Source organism: Microtus pennsylvanicus, chromosome 10, assembly GCF_037038515.1.
Source record: "Microtus pennsylvanicus isolate mMicPen1 chromosome 10, mMicPen1.hap1, whole genome shotgun sequence".
In the NCBI taxonomy this organism is placed as follows: Eukaryota; Metazoa; Chordata; class Mammalia; order Rodentia; family Cricetidae; genus Microtus; species Microtus pennsylvanicus.
In genome coordinates, this window is record NC_134588.1 from 78,236,540 (window position 1) to 78,257,803 (window position 21,264).

The following is a 21,264-nucleotide window of genomic DNA, read 5'->3' on the forward strand; positions in this document are numbered from 1 at the left end:
CTGATTCCTCAGAAAAAATATGAGCTCAAATGCGCATGAATATTAAGAGGTTCAATGCACATTACAACCCTTCCCCAAAAAGGTGTCTAAACTCGGAAGACATCACAGCACAAGCCGTTAAACACAGCTTGGGCTCCACCCAAAGACAGCTTTTTCAGCTCTTAAGAAATATAGCTGGTATCCCAAAATGAAACATTCCAAGAGTTTCCAGCCAGCCTCGCCTAATTGCAAGGCTGCTCCATAAAACATGGAACAGCAGCAATGTGAAGGGGATCTAAATTAAATACCTTCATTATTTCACCACGGTTTTAAAGATATAATTCTAAAGTATTGCCATCTCACGTCCATCCTCTGTTCATAGTAGTGAGGTTCAAACCCCTTGCCCTAACATTGAGATATTGGAAATAGACCCATGCTCCTTCCTCGGGCTCTTCTATTGGCTTTTCCTTCCTGTCCTTACTTCCTGTTACCTTTGTTCAGCTTGTCCAAAATACAATTTTTCATCTCATCTCCAATTCAATGATTTTTTACTGGTTTCTCAAGTCTCCACACTCATCTCCTCAAGCCCCAAGACTATTTACTAATCACTATACACCATAACCCCCAGCTACCCCATCATGTGCTGGCTAGGCCGGGCCCGCTCTGTGCTGTCGTGGTTCTTACTGCTTAGGTCAGGACAGCCCAATCTCCATGATGTAGACTGGTGAGTTGTGTTGTAGTTGCCCAGGGGGTAAGAAGTACCCTTGAAAAGAAGAAAGGGCTCCACATGGACATTATTGTTAACAGAAGCAAGGAGGGAAGTGTTATAAACTTCCTCTGAAAGTTGAGAACCTATAAAACCAGGGGAAGTTTCCCGTGCAATCCATCTAAACAGCAACAGAAGGCGAAGGCTGGGCAGCCCCTACTGTGCTTCCTCTATGTCTCTGTCATTCTCATCTTTGTCTGGATGCAGGCTGAGAGCCAGGCAAGGGGGCTCACACTGTGGAAGCGTAAATTGTTTGTAAATGTATTCTCTCCTATCAGCAAGTGTACATTTATGCAGAAGTGAGAAAGCAAGAAGGGGTCCTGCCAGGAAAGAAGCAACAATTTGTGCTTTCATAAGCAGGACATCCCTTGGTCTTCTGTGTTCTCTCTTTGCTTATTTATGTCTGTGTCTGTCTGTCTCTCTGTCTCTGTCTCTCCCTCCCTCACTCCCTCTCACTTACTCTGTGTGAACACATCTGGAATGATCACCACACTAGGGGCTATGAAAGCAAAATAAAAGTAGACAAGCTCCTCTCACCTGAAAATAAACCTCCCTTGCTAACCTGACCTGTGCAGCATTTGTAGAGGGGAAACCAAGAGGCTTACTGAGGAGGAAAGCCCAGACCTCAAACAAGCCAACAGCACCGGGGGGGATACAATGTGGGTCAACCAATGTCTTTTCTGTCTGTCCCATCTTCCCTCTTCCTACTTAGAGGGTCCCTGGGACCACCCACCATACCTGCCTGAAGATGCTCTTATGTACAAAGCCCTGGGATGGTGGCTGCAGGAAAGGCACCCTGGCTTTGGTATGGGGGAACTGACAAGATTCTGCAGTTGCTGAGGACAGTGGGGCTTCTTCTTTATCTGTTCATAAGTAAGTCATGGTCCCTCCCCTTTTAAATATAAAAAAAAACTTCTGAATATATAATCATTTCCCAACTTAACAAGAACCATTAAACCCCCCTCCCCTTTCATCCTGTGGTTCAGGGATGACAGGAGAGCCTTCAAGATGGTAGAAAAGCCAGGCTTCCTTCTTTCCATCCTTCCTCCCTCCCTCCCTCCTCTGGACACTTTAGCACTGACTCTGCTAAAGAGTCATGTCATTAGAGAGCAAAGCACTGACTGAAAGAGTAGTGGGTAGGAGGGACAGGGAGACGACCATTGCCTTTCTGTCAGCCAGAGGAACAGGGAGACAGCCATTGCCTTCCTGTCAGTCAGAGGAACAGGGAGACAGCCATTGCCTTCCTGTCAGGGGGACAGGGAGACAGCCATAGCCATAGCATTCCTTGCCAGGGACTTCCTTGCAGACTGATGGGTACGGGTGCAGCCAGCCAATCATGGGTAAGGGTGCAGTCAGCCAAGCAGTTCTTGGAAAGAGATGCCATCTTTGCTACAGAAGTACCAGTTCCCTGCCCACACCAGGCTGAGTGAGATCATTCACCTCTTCCCTCCTCCTACCTGTCTGTGGTTCCTGCCCCAGTTTGTTTTGCTTTTCTCTTTGACCTCCCACCTCTGAAGCCAATTAATGAACCTGTGCATCACGTCCAGTACAAATGAAACCAGGAACATCAGGCAGTGTTCTTAATAACGGCTGCTTTTGGACAGAACGCTGGCTGCTTTACAGTTTCCTCTTGGAGATTTATCTCCAGAGGCCTCTGAAGAATCCATGAGCCAAAGTCTGGTTCTAGATGAAGCCGGCGTGTGTTTAGCAGGCAGGGACCACACACGGATGGAGGATCTGAGCTTGTCCTATAGATGCCTATGTGTGCTTCTGTGAGCAAAGCATCATTAAACACGATGCTCTCTGACACCCTCTTTTAAGGGAATTCCCTTTAAGGGTCCATTTAAAAAAAACAAATCAGAAAATGACCTTGAAGAACAAATCCCCAACAAGATGGATGCGTCTAGGGACAGAATCAGCAGTGGTTGGTATACATAGTGAGAGAAGTACCCAGACCTAGAGTCTGGAGTTTCTCCCAACGTGGTAAGGCTAGGCCTTGTGAGAATGAGAGGGAGAGAAAAGAAAGGGAGACAGCGGTGACAGGAATCCCTTGCCTACTGGGGCCACGGGACCTATGACTGTGGGTGAGACACCAAAGAGAACCAAGAAGGAATGCGGGCTCCTCTCTTACCCTACAGGTGGTCTCTCCAGGTCAGGGTGGAGGCACATGAGAGGGGCAGGGTGGGGAAGGGCTCTCTGGCGCTGCCCACGCTGTACCTGCTCTATAGATAAATACAGGACTTTAGTGGCTGTGGCTGGTCCCTTGGCACTTTGTTCAAACATGAAAACATCCCCTACATTTTCTCCCTTGCTTTAAAAACAAAAGGAAATGTGACATATTCCCCCAATATCCAAATGCTGTCGTGTCAAGACAAGGTGACTCTGATAAATACTAACTAGAAGAAAACCACCCACCAAATAAATGGCCCAGGGCGACACCCTGCCTCTATATTATGGCAAGACTGTGAGGACACCAACCTCTTTGGGGGTCTCCTGGTGGCACCGGTTGCTGTTCCACCATAACTCTAGAGCAGCCACAAGGCAGGCAAGGAGGAGGCCGATGGCCAAGATGCAGAAGACTCCGGCAAAGCTGTGTAGTTTAAGGGATTTTCCCTCAGCCTGAGCACTGGAATGGCTGGTGAGGTCACAGCGGCCTGTGTGCGGCCACCACTTCTGCTTGAGCACATCCAGGTCCCCTGTGTCTTGCAGCTCCAGGATCCTGTAAGACACAACACAGGTGAGTCACAGCCATTGACTTCCTCATGTAAGCCATGGGATCCTGTCAACAGCCTGGCATGCTTACCCTGGAAGCATCACAGCAATTCTCAGAGTCAGGTTCTTCCACAGTGCCTTCTGCACCACGCACCCAGAGTGCTTCCTTCAGAACATACAATAGTAGGTTTTCCCTCCTCACCGAACCAGTGCCAAAAGGTTCAGTGACATAGTATGTCAGGTCCCTCACACGGATTGCCGAGAAAGTTCTCACGATAAACTTGGGGCATGCAGAAATGAACTAGGGGAACCCCCAGAACACAGATTTAGTATGTTCCCAGTCATAAAAAAAGCTGTCCATAAAATTTTAACATCTGAAAGTCAAACATCCTTAATCCAAGGACCTGGAATCCCAAATACTTCAAAGTCTGAAACTTTTGCAGATCTGCATGATACCACAAATGGAAAATTCTACATTTGACCTCTTACATGTTAATAAACACAAACTTTATTTCCTACACAGACTTATTTAAAACATCTCATAAGATTATACACAGACTATATGTGTATGATACATATGAACCATAAATTAATTTCATGTTTATACTTAGGTCCCATTCCCAGCTATTCCATTACATACATGCAAGTATTTCAAATCAGGGGGAAAAAATGCAAACTCTTAAGCTGTTATTGTCCTATCCATTTTGGAAAAGGGAAACCCCATTTGTCTACCCTGTCTGCCCTACTGGGACTCCTGTTATCCTTCATCATTTCATTGAGGAAGATTCTGTGCCAAGAACGATGCTCAAAGCTGCTAAACTTGTAGTCTAAAGACGCACATGTCAACCATGACTGTCAGTGTGAAGACCGAAGCGGTGATGGACACAAGGAAATGAGCAGAGAAATGCCAGGGAGACACACACGCCAGGGGTTTCTAGCTGCAGCCTAGAAGGCTTGAGGACGATGGATCATGAAGTACAATGGTGGCCCAGTTGTTTCCTTGGGCAGGGTGTAGTCAACCTCCATACCTAGCAGATGTTTCTGAATCTTAGAGGCCAACCCTCTGGGATTAATAGTCCTATTGTCTTACTTTATAGTGAAGGAAATCAAGGCACAGAGAAGTGGAATGACTTTCCAGAGGCTGGCAACCACTGAAACTGGAATAGGTGTGAATATCCTGTCTGGTACGAAGGACTCATTGCAGTTTGCCAGCCGCACCACAGAGTGAAGCTGTGGCGTGGTGAATGAGGAAGACGGAGGCATAGGATGAAGTCATAAAGCAGACACACTGAGATGCACTCTAACAGGGTGAGAGGGGGTCTGACTGCATATTGGTGGGCCAAGTCTTCATGCTGGCTTCTACCACTGCGGTGTTTTGCGTGCTCCTTCTGTAACTTAGAGCTCTACACAGTGAGAGGGCCGGGTATCACGGGTGGCTTGCAGATTCAAAATAGAAAAGCCTTTCCATCTGATGGGTAGTTATCTATGAGTCTGGTCCATGGATATGCATTTAGCTCACAGGTATGTGCAGTTAACGAACTGCAGAAGCTCAGCTCGATAGTTGTGTAGTCTCAGCACTGGACTTGCATCCATAGTTCTGAGGCTGGGCCCACATACCACGCAGAGGTCTGGTGTCTCCCAGGTCCTGTCTCTATCATGGGCCAGCATGGTGTAGCCTCTTATTGTCTGAGAAGGACCCAGCTCAGGACGGAGTAGGCTTTGATCTCATCTGTGTTTTACTGGATGAGGGCCAAATGCTGCTACGCCTCATTGATTTGTGGTTCCCATTCTAATGAGTAGGGCTGCAGCTTTCTATGTTTGTCATGCGCAAGCTTAGTAGATATCAAAACAAAAGCTACTTGTTATCAGATATTTGTCCTGTCAACGAATGTGTGAATGCATTTGCTGAATAATGAATACAAACTAAGCCGGAAGGGCCGTAGCGAGAATATAAAAACATCCAGCAAGAAATCAGGGCAGTGATGACACCCAAAGGCTTACAACATGGCCATGCCTGGAAGGACATGGTCCCCGAGGTCACTGATTTACATGTGCATCTTTGTGCTTTGTGGCTGTGCTCAGAATGTCCCTGGGAACCACAGCTCTCTGCAAGGACACAGGGGACGATGAACAGGATGCTCTCTGCAATGGCACGGTGGACGATGAACAGGACCCTACAGTATCCACCTCACTACTTTGGTCATCCAAAGCTGGCTTTGTTCACTGGCCTTGTTAAGTCTCTGGTGGCTGGGGTGAGTAGGGCGAGCTTAATGTAAACTACAGACACTGATACACAGGGATCAGCCTGTCCAGGGGACTCGCGACTGAAGTATACTGCTGACTCCTCATGAAGACATCAGACCCCTTTGTTTGTAGATACAGATGTGTCATGGATAGAGATTAATTCTAATCCAGATTCTGAACCTCTCAACCCTAGCTCTCTCATTACCAATATCTGCGATTAGATAAAGATACCCATCTCAGGGGCCATTAGCTTATAACCCGGTGAATAGTAACAGATTCTGTAAGAACTGCTTAGTAGTTGTGTATCTGGGTGGCCCTACTGAGCAGCTTCTTATCAAGTCAGTCTTCGCAGGAGCTACCTCTTATTGAGAGAACACTGCAGGGAGAAATCATTTGCACTTCCTGAATCTGCCTAACTGCATGCATAGCAATGCTTCATCTGCCTGTCTTACTTCCTGAAGGCCTGAGCACTGAATCCACCTGACTTACCCAGAGATGTAATTAGAAAGTGGCAATGCTATTCTTCAGCTCTGGGCCATTAATAATCTGGGGGTGGGGGTATGCTCTTTCTGTGACAACAGGCTGTTATCCAAAGGTCAAGTTCTGACCTGGGAGACAGTAAGGCCCTGAAAGGACCATAGGATCTGATCTCCTCACAGTTTCTGAGCAATATCAGGCACGCTGCTTAAATTTTTCTGACTTTTTCTCCTTACAGTTGTATGCAACTTTTTATGGCACATCTTATTTCAGAAAGAACGTGTGGCGATTTACAGGAAAACATGGAATAAAACAAAACAAACAACGAAACAAGAAAGCATGAATATAGACGCAACAGGACAAACAAGCCATGTGCACAGAGTGCCTTCAAGAACGAGGCTAAACTAATGTGCACTATAACAATCTATACTCCTTCTTATGAGGAACCAGAGCGATAATAGCCATTTCCTGAAGCCAGTTGCTCTATTTTCCAGACAGATATAATTGCAGGTACTTTGCTTTATTCAATAGTTGTGGAGCCTGCGACACAGTAGGTGCTCAATAAATGGCTATTACGTTGCTAAACACTTATTGAATGCCCACTCTGCATGCTGTGGTCTGCAAAACTGTTTTAGCACGTAACCGCCATACCACATATACTTACGTCTACAGCCTAGCCTCTTCCAAGGCAAACAAATAGCTTGACTCCTAGTATGAAGGGAAAGGTGACCACAAAAATTCCAGATAAGCCTGGAATCTGCTAGTTATAGAGTGTAGACCCACACTCAAATGACATGGTGTGTGGCCCCCTGATTAGCTCCCTTCATTTCTCTGAGGCACATTCAAGCTGAAGGCAGTTTACACTGGACTTGAGCCTCTTCTAGACCCGCTGATAGCAGAGAGTTAGAAATAATGACTGGAGAATTCCCCTGAAGGGCAAATACCTGTCTGTTGGAAGGAGGGAGGCTACCAGCTCATGGGGAAGCTGTGCTATGGAGACATATAACAATATTGTAGGAGGTCAGCACAGTCCTTGGAACCCATCATCTTCTGACGAAACTATGAAGGGTAAATTTTTCTTAAAAGAAGAATAACAAGTCTGGACATTTCACTTATGTTTTTGTGACTACTGTAATGGGAAAGAGAGGCCAGAGGGTCCCAATAGAGACTTTCATAAGGACTCCATAGTCATGCAGAAAAAAAGATCTGTATAGACCTGTATCACAGCTAGCTTCCTCTCTGGTGCCCAGCCCCAATCCCATGCTGGTTGTGGTCTACTAACCTATGAAGTCATGTAAAGAACATCTAACTACTTCTGCTGTAAGCATTGCAGCTTAGATAGAAAGGTATCCTGGCAGTTGGGAGTCAAAGAATACCACAAAGTCACACCACACAACAAATCTCACACAAGAGATTTATTGGGAAGGAAAAATCAGAAGGGTGGCTGCCTTTGCTCGGGTGAGAAACAGCAGAGAGCTGAACAGATGGAAGGATTTATATAGTGTTTCTTGGGGGGTGGGACTTTTCAGGGTGAAACTTTCCAGGGTGGAGATTGGTGGGATTTCAAGTCCAGAGATTGGGCTTTTTACTCAGTAGTATGGGGGCAGGGCCCAGCAATTACAGCGTTCTGTGGGTAGATCCTGACAGGAGGAGTTCTGCTTACCTTCGCATGCAGCAAGGCTATTGGCAGTGGAGGGGACCAATTCCACTTCCCTGCTTCATGTCTGTCTTCTCCATCTGGAGGATTTTCCACTGACATTCCCAACCTCATTGCTGTGCTGACCATTTGACAACACAGTAGAGATCCAAGCTTCCTAACTAGCATCCCCTCTCTTCTTTCTCCAACATACCGATAGTATATTGACTCATTTCTGCAGATTTACAGACGAAAACTGAGCAGAGCTAGCTCATGGGCCTCCAACTTCCCACTAACAGGTCCCATACATCCACGAGCACTGTCTTGAGACTCATTGTTTGGGTGTTGCTGCAATATTGGCCTTATGGGTCCCCTTACCATCTGCTCTACAGTGAGTGGTGTTTGCAGACTGATGGTCTGTGCAATCACCTTGAACCCCCCATCTAAAAAAACACACACGCGTATTCCTCAGAAATGCCGTTGTGTTCTGAATTCCAAAGAGAAGCCATACCTTGAGTTTCAGCAACTGAGAAATATTTCTCTGTTTTCACAGCTCCACTCCAGAAGGCGGAGCAAGGGACCTAACACGTGCTTGATGAAGTTCTGCAGAGAGCCTGAAGCCTCACTTAACTGCTCCTACCCCTCCACCAAATTTTGCAAGCATGCTACTGACTAGATAGGTTGCAAAACCTCCTTCTCGGCCTTCTCGGGTGGAGCCGAGGCTTACTGATCATGAGCAGGAGGATCCAATGGAGAATTCCAGGATAGGACAGGCAGTAGGATTTTCAGATTCAACAGTAACATGGCCCCACATCAGAGCTCAGGAGAGCTGCAAGTATAAGGCCCAGAACTCTCTCCCTTTCGCCCTGAGTTAGAGTGGAAAAGAGATGATCTTCAACAATTCTACTGTATCCATCTGGTTATTCTTCAAGTGGATAACACAAGGACGTTAGAATTCATCTGTTGATCAGGCAACTAGGGGCTACCCCTAACTGAATGGACTTGTCTCTGATAATGTTTCTGCCACCTCTTGTTGGTTATGATGGGCAGAGCCTTTCCCTAGAACATTCTCAGTGACTGCTATCTAATTCCTTCCATCAGTGGGATACCCCATCACAGATATATGCAATCTGAGGGTCCAAGGCTAGACCTCTTTAGAGACAACATAGAGCGTCTGCTGGTAAACTGGCTACTAAAAACAGCCATTGAATTTACCTGTATCTTTCGGTTCTACCTTCCTGCTTAAAGTTGGATCATCCAGACCATAGGAACTACTATGACAAAAACCAGTGTAGGGGGAAAAAAAGAGAAGAGCTCTTAATAACTTCATCATGCCCAAGAGTCTAGAGCTAAGCAGGCTCAAGGGACAAACTCATACTAGCAACCACATGGGAGATGAAACATAAACACAGAGTAGACATGCTACATTGGTTTCTGATGGAGCCACCCATTCAGTTCCCCAAGGCTGAACATTTCCTGTCTCCTTAGCCCCACGGCCTCTTTCTCTAAAACGCTCTCAAGTTTCTCTAATATTAATGAGCATAAATCAGAATTAATTAACTCTAAGAAGGTGGCATAGAAACCCAGAAGCCTATGTTTTGATGTGGAGAGAGTGGGGAATACAGGAAACAAGAGGTCGTCCTTCCTCCTGTCACAAACAAAGGGCCAGGTATAGATCTTGCCCCAGTAGACAGCAGCATCTCCTTCAGCCAAGAAATTGGATGCAAGTCACCAGGCCCCATCAGGTCACACGTGGCACACATGGAGACAGACATCTGCTTCTCTGACTCTCACCTTTGCATCTCCACACGGACGACTCACACTTTGAAGACACACTTTAAAAAGAGATTTCTAGGTCTCCTAGATCCTACTTGGAATTTATTTATCCGTGCGACTCCTTTGACTCCTCTGTGCCTCTCTGCTCTCACTACCTCCGAGAAGTCCTTCTGGGACCTATGAGATGCCCTTTTCTGCGCCTTCCCACCCCCAATACCCCATTGGACTCTGCACTGGTATCACCTACCCACATCATAGTGCCACCCACGGTATTGCCTCCCTTGAAAAGGAGCATGAACTTCCTGTTTTTTATCCCAGTACCTATGCAAGGCCCAAAAGGAAGAGTTGAGGTGCTGAGGAAGATGTGAGGACTAATGAATTATTCTGGCTCTTACGTCGTAACAGGAGGTTATCCTTCCATCCCAGCTGCCAAGGTCCCAAGGATGCTGGAATTGTCTCGATGACTGTGCCTACCTCTGGGAGAAGAGGTCCCTGTAGGGGCTGCCATGCTGCAGGGCAATCCCGTAGCCCTTGCTGCTGATGCTGTTGCCGATGACAGTCACGGAGCAGTCGTCATCTGTCAGGGCTGCATACTCCACCACGGCCACATCCCACAGAAACGCGTAGTTCCCCTTCTTGGCCTGAAAGACCCAAATCACCATGAAGTCCAGCAGAGCTATTTGGCCACAAGAGTTTGAAGCAGTGGGACATCACAATGTTTGAGTTTGAGGGGCCCCTCTAAGTGGTCCCATTCAGACTCCACAAAAAACTCTCCTGGCATTTCCTGTGGATTGTGAACACAATACCAGTCGATATCATTCACCGTAGCATGTTCACGGAGCAGGCAGCGTGGAAGAGTGGGAGGTGGGTTACAGTGACCCACTTCGCACACATGACAGTTACCCCTTGGGAGTACAGGGAGTAAAGCTCAGCAGCCTAAGGTTTTCAAAGCAGAACTGTTGGGGGCACATGATAGCACCACAGGGGTGGGAAAGAATCTTTTCCCTGGAGAATACAGATGTTTGAGAACTGTTATAAATCTTGTCCACTGACTTTTATTAAGAACCCAACTACTAAGTCCTGCTTACCATGAACATGAGTATGGGTTCAGTGGCCCTGGGTAGTCATGATGGAATAGCAAGCAAGAGAACATGTTAGGGGTTTGCCATGAATGGTAGGAACCCATTAAGGACAGGCCCCTGATGGTTACAGTAACATGCAATCCTTCTGCCACTTGCCTTTATCTGCATTTACGTGAGGATAAGCATATGCACAAATGCATGCATTCACACGCAACACACACACACACACACACACACACACACACATGCATGTCTTCTCCGTTTTTGTTGGTGGGAGCGGGAAGTTGGAACAGGATTTTACTACGTTTCCTAGGCTGGCTTTAAATTTGATCTTCCTGCTCTAGTCTCCAGAGTGTTGGGATCGTAGGGATGGAAAACTGTCCAGCATGCTCACATATATCTGTGCTGTGCTGTGCTGTGTGTGCACATGTGCATCACTCATACACAGGAGGCTCCATGCATCAGTACTTTCAAACAGTGTGATGGTTGTAGATTATTGGGGATCTATCTGCATCCACAGCTGAAGTCCTACCCCTCAAACCCTTCCACAGCAGATACTCAGTTCTATCTTGAGCTGTGATTCTAACTTTGACTAGAATTTGGGCACCCAGAAAGACTGTGAACAGCTTTTCTTCTTCAAAGGAGACTTTGTCGCTTGGCTTTCTTAAAATACTGCATACATTCTCAGTGTATCAAAGTGCCTAGTTTCCATTCTCTGTGGAGCACACAGATGCTTCTTGCCCTGTCGCCCCCCCACTGTGGCTCACACCGGATGTTATAAAGCATAGGTATAGGATTGGTAATGGGGCTGGAGCACCACAAACAAAATTAAACCAAGCTGGCAAGCTGTAGGCTTCTTGGCACTGTCCAGAGCATTGTTCCAGTTTCTGCTTTTGTTGGCTTTTCATTTCCCCTAAGCTTCTTCAAGAAGTATATGGATGCTGAGGCAAAAATCAGTCTTCTACTGCTTTCTATTTTTCTTCTTCTTTCAGGTGGAGGAGTTTAGGTATTGAGAAAATATCTTATTATATAGCTCATATGGGTCTTGAACCCATGATCATTCTTTCTCAACTTCCAAAGTAGTAGGATTACAAGAATACAATATCACACTTACCAGGATATTTCTTTTTTTCAAGACCCTAAATGCCCATGACCTAAGATGTCTGATTTCCCATCAGATTCTTTCCATCACAAATATTTGTGGGTAGAATGTGACCTCTTGGGTCAGGAATTGGCTTCCTGCAGCCTTTCACACAATCTTGTAAGAAACGACACACACCTATGCCACCTATTACCTTTCTCCAGGGGAAGCAATTCAAATATCACACCAAGGCCTCATTCCTTGGTCAATCCAATCCCAGAAGTCTTAAAAGACTTTGACCCAGGTTGCAAAACTGCACACATCTCTCTCCCTCCACAAGGGAAGATAACAGACTTTGTAAATTTTTTCCATTGGCAAACAAGTTTTTCTATGAAAAGATATAAATTTTCAACCTTTTAGTACCAAGTTGATCCACAAAATGTTGACTTATGACCTAATATTTGGTTTTAGTTAGACTAGGAAACATTTCACATCCATGCTCGCAATTCAACATGACAATCAGAACACGGCTATTTGTACGATTTCCAAAGGGCATGTCATGTTGAAGGAAGAATTAAGATCAGCCTCCTTTCTAACTCTCAAGTGATATTTCAAGATAAAAAAGAAAGAAAGAAAGAAGCTGGCTCAGGCCAACTGGAAACTGACTCTAGAAAAGCCCCTGTGGGCATTCCGAGGGGGCATCTGGAATTCTTCGGGCCACAAATTCATGAGCATGAAGTGTGTAGACTCACAGAAAGGCAAGCATATCTGTGGGAAAAGCCTGCATTTACAGCCCTGTTGGACTAAGCCGGGCAGGGCACAGCATCTGAAAACATGATGGCAATGCCCCTGCCTCCACTCCATGCGACACACTAAGGCTTTTCTCCACAAGTAAGTGGTTGCCTTCTTGAGCAGATGAGTGATCCCAGAAACTCAATGTCCCTATTTGAAAACACGGACTAAATTAGTCAGGGTCTTTCTTATTTGTTCGAGGAAACATGCCGTTAGATTTCTGATTTACATGACAGTACCACAGCATAGGGACTAATAAAAGTCTGTGTAACAGGACCCAACTGCAAAGGGGTAGGCCAGAGTCTGGATCTCTCTGTACAACATATTTTTAACATAATTTTAGCTAAAAAAAAAATCCCGTTTCCTCAGTACCCCCAGAATTCCACGGCACACTCCTTCAATCTCATGCCGAGTAAAATGTAGTAGCGAAATCTCCCCGTAAGAAGAACTTTTTGTGTGCAGATGTCTCCATAATCTTTCTGGCATATCACCAAGGCTGTATGAGATCATCATACCATCATCAATGCAACTGTGCACTGTGAACATTTCAGATATAACTGAAAAATGTCAAAAGGGCTGGAGAGATGAGTCGGCCAGTAAAACGTTGGCTGTGCAAGCATGAGGACCTGAGTTCAGATCCCTAGCTCTCGTGGAAAATGCTGAAGACAACATCATGAGCCTACGATCCCACAGCTAGGGAAATAGAGACAGGGTTCCTCATTCCTTGCTGACCAGCGTGTCTAGCCCCATTGGTGAGTTCCAGGTCTCGGTGAAAGAGATTCGCTTAAAAGTAATATGGAGAGCAATTGAAAAAGATACCTTGTGATAAAGTCTAGCTGCTGAACACACACATCCATACTTATACATGTACGCATGTCAAGGCATTCATACCAATCATAGCTCTGTAGCCTTCGTGCAAGCCCCACTCTTTTTTTCCCTGTTTATTTATTTATTAAAGATTTCTGTCTCTTCTCTGCCACCTCCTCCCATTTCACTCCCCCTCCCCCAATCAAGTTCCCCTCCCTTGTCAGCCCATAGAGCTATCAGGGTTCCCTGCCCAGCGGGAAGTCCAAGGACCACCCACCTCCATCCAGGTCTAGTAAGGTAGCATCCAAACCGCCTAGGCTCCCATAAAGCCAGTACGTGCAGTAGGATCAAAAACCCACTGCCATTGATCTTTGTAGAATGATTTCCTCCTTTGATTTAAAAAGTCCAGGATGTAGTTCCTGTAGAGTCGGAATATATTTTCTACACACATCCTAATAACTATGAATCTACCTCCTTATTTGATACTGCGTGTATACAAGGTTGGCTTGACCATAATGGGAGACACCTACTGTTTTAAGTTTCTGAACTCCAGAAGAGCCAAGACTCTTCTCTTTCTCCTGTCCCCCTGTCACAACCTCCTCTCTCTCTCTCTCTCTCTCTCTCTCTCTCTCTCTCTCTCTCTCTCTCTCTCTCTCTCTTCTCTCTTCTGTCTCTCTCTCTCTCTCTCTCTCTCTCTCTCTCTCTCTCTCTCTCTCTCTCTCTCTGAGTGTTTGGTTTGACTGTAAAATATCCCCCACTGGCATGTGTTTTAGACATTTATTTCTTAGCTAGTGAGGCTATTTTTGGATACTTTGGAACTTTTGCAAAGTGGGGTCCTGATGGATGCTTAAGTTACCAGCAGAAAGCCTTACCCAGGCACTGCCTCCTGCCTCACTCTTCACATCCTGGCTCACGGCGATGTGAAGGGCCAATGCCACATGCCTATACTAATGAGCAGAGGTCTGGCATTCTTCCCCAGCTCACTGAACCAAGTCCTCTGAAACCAAGAGCTAAAATAGTGTCCCTCCTTAAGGTGCCTGAGTCAGACACTATGGTCCACAGCAGTGTGAAGGTAATTTATAATCCAAGCCAGTGTTTCTTCCCACTCTGCTCCCTCATTCAGCTTACCCCTGTTACTTTAGGACAATATATCTACACTCTTTCTCCATTCTCCATGCCTGGAGCTCAAATCAGAAAGCTTTCACTCTAGGATACAGTGTTAATTACTTATGTACAGTGACTTCTTTCAATAAGAGATAGTTTTAGACTCTTGAGAAGACTGAAGAGAAATAGGAATGTAGCCTGTTTTCAGCTAGGCAACATTCACATAGAAGATGAACCAAGCTACCTCCCGGCATTATCCCAGAGTCCCAACCCTAAATGCCCCAATGGATCTTTGAATTCACTATTTTTACAACTTCCTATTTTTACTTCCTTTTGCCTGTGTCTTTCAGTATGGTCCTTTTCCTGCTTCCCAGGAGGCTGTGGTGAGTTAGGGAAGGCAGCGTGTGCAACAGGCATGACAGGCTGTGGGTGGCTTAGAAAGAGAGTGTTGACATTACTTCATAATGCCTAAACGATCAAAGTGATACTACAGCCTTTTGTTCTACTATTAAAACAACACCAATCCAAACCACTTATTTCGTCCTTTCACTGGATTGAATTACCTTTATCTGGCAGTCCATTTGTATTATCAAATGTATTCTGAATTTTTAATCGCAGATTTACATGTATCATTCAGTTACTGAAAAGCTGGGCGGCAGACAAAGGCTGTCCATGCAGTCTTAATGTTCTTCTAGCCCCTGCCTCTACGCACAGCTTAGATGGACACACATAGCCAGTTCCCCAGTTTCTTGTGACCCCGGAAAGCTCCTTAGGGTTAGCTCTGGGGTCCTGGGACACAAGTCTAAGCTTCTTTAAGATGCTGGAGAAGGTATCAATAGATTTTTTTTAAAGACGAGATGGCAACATTAATATTGCCTTGAAATACAATTCAAACGGCTCTACAGTATGATTTTTAATTAATAATGACCAATATCAGTGGAATTATTGCAAAAACGGGATTATCTTTCATGGTTACTAGCACCAGAAAATGATAGCACTTTGGAAAGTAATGCAGCATTATATAATGTGGACATTTAACGTCATTGTATTTTTTATCCTGGCAAATTGGAATTTAACCTAAAAAGTAACTCAGTATTCAGAACTGGCACTAAAACAAACATGTGACTATTTTAACTCTTCAGTGTCAGGGAAATAAGTTAATAAATGATGGTTCATGCATATGAGATCAGTGCAACACATGCTAACTTCAAAGATAAAGAAAAGCTATACACACAACCCTAAAGCTCTTGGGAATATTTTCCTCTAATCTTAGCCTGCTTCTAAATATTGTACTTGCTATTTTTACTTCTCCTTCCCAAAATACAACACTGATTAACTAATTAATTAATTAGAACAAAATAACAATAATTGGCTCAAGCATGAAAAACACATAGGTGAGGATGTTAGGGAGAGGAAGCCGAATATCTCTGCCAATCAATAAAGTCAGTAAAGTCACGGGCATGTGGGACTCCATTACCAGAATACAAAGCAATGGCAAGTGGAAGACTCATGGTTTCTCTCCTCTGAACTTTCTTTGCAAATAGATCCCAGCTTCCTCTCTGGGGTCCACGAAGGCTAAAGCTGAGAACAGAGACAAGAGGTTGCCTGGCCCCAGCTTAAACGCATTCTTTCTAACATTTTTTCAAAATAAAATCAGCCAATAATATTGAGGAAGGCCAGGCATCATGGACACAGCCACAAGTGAGCTGCAGCATGGTGACTCACTCGCTCTCTCCTGTACCACACTGGTAATAAAATGAGATTGCATTGCCATGTGTTGCTCCATTGCTTCCATCCTTCCTGGAGCTCACTCAGAGAGCCAACCTTCAGGGCCATCAGCCTTTGAGTTAAGAACCCCATTGTGTTCTTCTATTCCATCCTAAATGTGTGGAGAAGAGTGAGTGACACCGTGATGCTCTGCCAATCCAGCAAGAATGTTGGTGCTGCCAGCATCATTTACAAAGGCCCCTGGAAAGAGGTGTTGAAGGAGCTGGGCATCTGCAGTGTCGGGGACAAGTTACTAGGTTTCACGACTTAGAAGTCTAATATCTCTCAGCCACAGAATTATTCTCAAGAGTAGAGTCTCACGTTCCTTTTCCAGATGACATGACCAGGGCTCTGGAAAAGAAAGCATCTTATTCCAAATAAATGAACCATGGAGCCAGACCACCATGGGTTCCAGCTATCTTCAAAGACACCTTTGCTTTCTCTGCCCTGCTTGAACTCATAAAAGGGAGATTAAGGAAAAGATTCCCCAGGTCTATGTGTAGTGGCATTTTATTTGTGTTTTAACCAATAAAGCTTACATGAAAGATCAGAGAAGCAGACTGCCCAGTCTCTAGAGAGTTCTTACCTCTACCAATGCTCAAACCAAAGGGGCAATCCTGTTCTCAGACTGTCTCCTCCTGCCTTATATTCCTCTTTCCACCCAGCCATATCACTCCTGTCTCCACCTCCTGAGTACTGGTATTAAAGGTGTGTGATCCCAAGTGCTGGGATCATCTTTGTGTGAGTTCTGTTTCTCTTTCAAACTGGATCAATTTTGTGTAGCCCAGGATAGCCTTGAATTAACAGAGATCCATCTGTCCCCCAAGTCCTGGGATTAAAGGTGTGTGCCACCAGTGCCTGGCCTCTAGTGGCTTAGTTCTGCACTCTGATCTTCAGGCAAGCTTTATTTGTTAAAATACAAAGAATACATCAAATTGGCCCTTGGACCAATTCCCAGGGGAGGATGCTGGTTAGAGCCCACATGTGGATGACTGCGCATGTATTTCTTCAGCTTTGCAGGCAAAGATGCTTCATGGAACTTCTGCCATTCTAGTGGAAGGAAGGACACAGGTAGGTGTTATTCCTAGGTATTCTTTGGATAGCTGATGCATGTTCATTTGCTTAAGCCACCCATGGAACATTGTCCCTGCCTTTTCATGACTCTCTCTTTAGGCAGAGCTTGGCCTTTTGAGTATCTAAAGACTTAGCTCTTACAGTCATATTCATACAATGAAAATGCATTGCCAGGCACAGCCTGAACCCTGGCTGCTGCTATACCTACATTACACACTGTGCCAAATCACAAGAGGCACCAGGAAAACCCAAAGACCATCTGCAGAGAAAAGGACAATTTTATAGCTTGCTGTTATTGGAGCGTGGGCTGGCATGATATTTCTGGAATGGCGATTTGGTGAGGAGAATTGCATGCTTTTCAAATCTGCATATGCAGCAGCTCACCCCTTTGGATTCAAACTATAGAATTACTTGGATGCTGAAAGTATGTTTGTGCAAAAAAAAAAATCAGAGCAACATGTTAAACTAAGAAGAAATTGGAAGCTAAAAGCCCAATGTTTGAAAATTGGGTAGGCAAATGATAGCATTACAGTATGAAATATTATCTTTCTTCTATATATTGCTTTTAAAGAGCACTGATTGCTGAGAAAAGTGTATAGGGCAAAAAAAATTAAAAAAAAATAAAAGATGGAGCCTTAGGTAATGAATTAGCAGAAGCTTCAGAGTCTCATTGTATGGTTTGAATCCCAGGTGCATTTCTTGCCAGCTGTGTGCATAGAGATAAAATTGATTAACACCCCTGGGCCTTGGTTCCACTGGATATAAAATGGACAGAGCTTGGATGAGAATTAAATACTTCAATATACATGATATGCTTAGGGCTTTGCTAAATAAGTTACAACTAATAACAGAACATGTAGTGAAGAACGGTTGTTACTACAAATGACATCTCTTTTCAGTGATTATGTCAAAGGATCATATTTATGAAGAGTTGAATCAACTACCAAGTCCTAACAATGGCCATCTCCGAGTCACGCCATTATGGAAGAATATTTAAGGTTTTTTCTTTCTGCTTCCCATGCTTCTGGAGTGCAGCAAGGCTTTCTTTTGTGATTGCAGATGTCTAAGAGGGTAATTTTTAGGAATTCAGTCTTATATCTTGAGCTCTATGTAGAGAATGGTGGTAGATGAAGGTCCTCCTGTTGCCTCCATCTCAGAAGCGAACCTACATTCTCAAGAACTGATTGATTTTTAAGAGACCTGCCATCACGTTCTATTCCAGAGTGCAGAATACTGTGCCTGGGACACAGTGGGGGCTCAACACCTTCTCTGCTTTTTTCCCCCCTTTGTTAAACTCTAACTGGGCTTAGAAGACATTTGTCAGCTGGGATTGAAAAAAATTTTCTTCCCACTCTCAACCTCTCAGTCATCTGCCACCTTCACCACGTCAGCAAGACACATTTTATGATTCTGCATGTGCATGTGGAGCATGTGTGATAATGTGTGTATTCAAGTGTGTAAAAATTGTGTGTGTACATGTTTTAGTGAGGGGGACGTATGACGGTATATAAAAGTTTGTATGTATATGGCAATGCATGTGTAGGGGTGTGTAATATAGGAATATGTGTCAGAATGTATGTCCATGTGAGTGTATTATGAGAATTGCTTAAGTATGGATGTATGTAAATGTGGGGAAATGGGTGAATATGTATGTTGTTATGTGTGTGGAAATGCCTGTGTATATGAATGTGTATGGGTATTGTTGGTAAACTGAGAACTATCTGCATTCCAGAACCAGATGCTTCCCGAACCCATTTTCAGTGACAAAGTGCTAGCAGCCACGTCATCACCAGCTGCTGAATGCAACACATTTCCACTGTTGCCATAAGTCATGGACCTTTTTAAAGCCTGCGGCAGCATACACCCACTCCTCAAATCCACTCAAAGGTGGCCCTTTGCACTCCCCTTCCCCAATAAGTATCTCTGAGAAAGGTCTGTTGCAAGGTGTAACTGTGGCATTCCTTGGTCCTCTGATTGCTGAAAAAATCCACTAATGGGTATATGCATGACTTTGTGTGTGTATGTGTGCGAGCCACTTAAATGTATAAAAGTATGTAAGTACATATGCAAATAAGAATTGTGTGGGTGTACAAATGATATGTGCAGAAATGTAACTCTGCATATGTTTACATATGTAAATATGAATGTGTGTGTATGAGGAAGAAGAAAAGAAGTGAGATTATGAGCATCAAAATTCTCATAGAGGTAGCAGTGAGTATTTGGGCAGCCAATCACTAGAGAATCATGAAAGGTGCAAGGACATTCTCTTTCTTCTGGAAACAGGATCCTTTCTTTCTGATCTTTCAGAATAAAGAAGAAGTCATTTCAAATGACATGAAAACATAAAATAATAGAAGGCTGCTCACAAAACCCAACTAGGGAAGTAGCAGGTTTCTAAGGATGCAGGTATCTAAGGATGCAGGTATCTATGAGTGTGCTATCTAAAGAAGTCAGGACCGTAAGGGGTGCATCCACCCATGGAGATGGTGGGACTGATCTAATGGGAGCTCACCAAGGCCAGCTGGACTGGGACTGAACGAGCATGTGATCAAACCGGACTCTCTGAATGTGGCTGACAATAAGGGCTGACTGAGAAGCCAACAATAATGGCATTGGGTTTTGATTCTACTGCATGTACTGGCTTTTTGGGAGCCTAGTCTGTTTGGATGCACACCTTCTTAGACCTGGATGGAGGTGGGAGGGCCTTGGACTTCCCACAGGGCAGGGCTTCTCTTAGGACTGGAGAGGGAGGGGGAGGGAGGAGGAGGTGGAAATTTTTAATGAATAAATATTTTAAAAAAAGACAAAGACCTTTATCTGACTCAGACCCAGAACCAGCAAAATGGAAAGACCAGAACAGGCTCAGTGGGAGGGAGGGAGGGAGGGAAGGAGGGAGAGGAAGGGAGGGAGGGAGGGAGGTCACTGCTGGGCTCTACACACCTGCCATAAAATCTGTTGCCTGAAAGCATCTAGAAGGTCTATTCAGCTTGTTCTGTCTTCATACCAGAGTGAACAGGGTGGAGCTTGACAAAGTGACCTCACAACCAAAAACCCACAATGCAGAAGCTATCCTCAGTGTATGGCCATGAGTACTAGCAGGATATCGCCTTGTAATTGCGTCTTGGTGGTCAGACTGAGCCTGCCCACTTCTTAGTCCACAGAATAGAATGGGTGGACCTGTCCAACTGCTTTAACCATAGAAAGGAGCTCCTGCTGATCAGCAGTAGGATTTCTGCCAATGGTTGCCCTTCCTGTGCAAGTATTCATGCGTCCTGAGTAGCACCATCCACATTAAGGGGCACACATGGTCGAGAGAGGAGCAGGTGACTGTGCATCTCAATGAAGGACAGCGATTCCTTTTCTATTATATGATCTTTAGGAGCCTATAACTTTTTTCTAGGATCTTCAGTTCTTCCTTTAAAAACACAGCGTAGGTATTGGTGAAAGGATTTGGACACTGCCGGCAGCACCTTTCTTTAGGACTCCCGACAAGCCATGTGAGCTCTTAGAGCTGTTGATCTCACACAGAAGGCAAGGATAGCACAGTCCCCTCACATCCCTGTCACAGATGAAATCAACATAAAAAGTGCCTGATGTATTAAAGGAACTGGATTGAATGTTAAGACATTATCCTCATGATCATGATAATCGTTGCCAACATCATAGCATTAAGTTTGGGTCTTGATTAAAACACAATTGCCCTGGGATAAATAACACTTGATATTGTCCTCCAGCATCAGCCTGGTAAATTAGAAAGACTGCTAGACCGGGTTACAGTCTCAATCCAATTACTAACTCATTACCAATTTATGAAATGCGGAAGCCCAGATGGCCTTTCAGGTCTTCCTCAGCTTCAGCATCCACCAAGTCCATGTTATAGACACTGGTTCTCAAAGTATCTTCTGGAGGCCAGCAGCCTCAACCCTGATGGAGAACTTATGAGATTTAACTATATCAATCAATCAAT

The 21,264-nt window shown here is 44.7% G+C and overlaps 1 protein-coding gene across 2 annotated transcripts in view; it reads right to left on the reverse strand.

Moving 5' to 3' along the window:
• Grid1 (glutamate ionotropic receptor delta type subunit 1) overlaps positions 1–21,264 on the reverse strand; it is a 759,372-nt gene that overhangs the window by 7,880 nt on the left and 730,228 nt on the right. For both annotated transcript variants that reach the window (XM_075988693.1, XM_075988692.1), the window contains exons 14-15: positions 10,065–10,231; positions 3,224–3,464 (exon numbers count right to left, since the gene is read on the reverse strand). In XM_075988693.1, the coding sequence (XP_075844808.1) occupies positions 3,224–3,464; positions 10,065–10,231 (408 nt within the window). The remainder of the gene's footprint in view (positions 1–3,223; positions 3,465–10,064; positions 10,232–21,264) is intronic.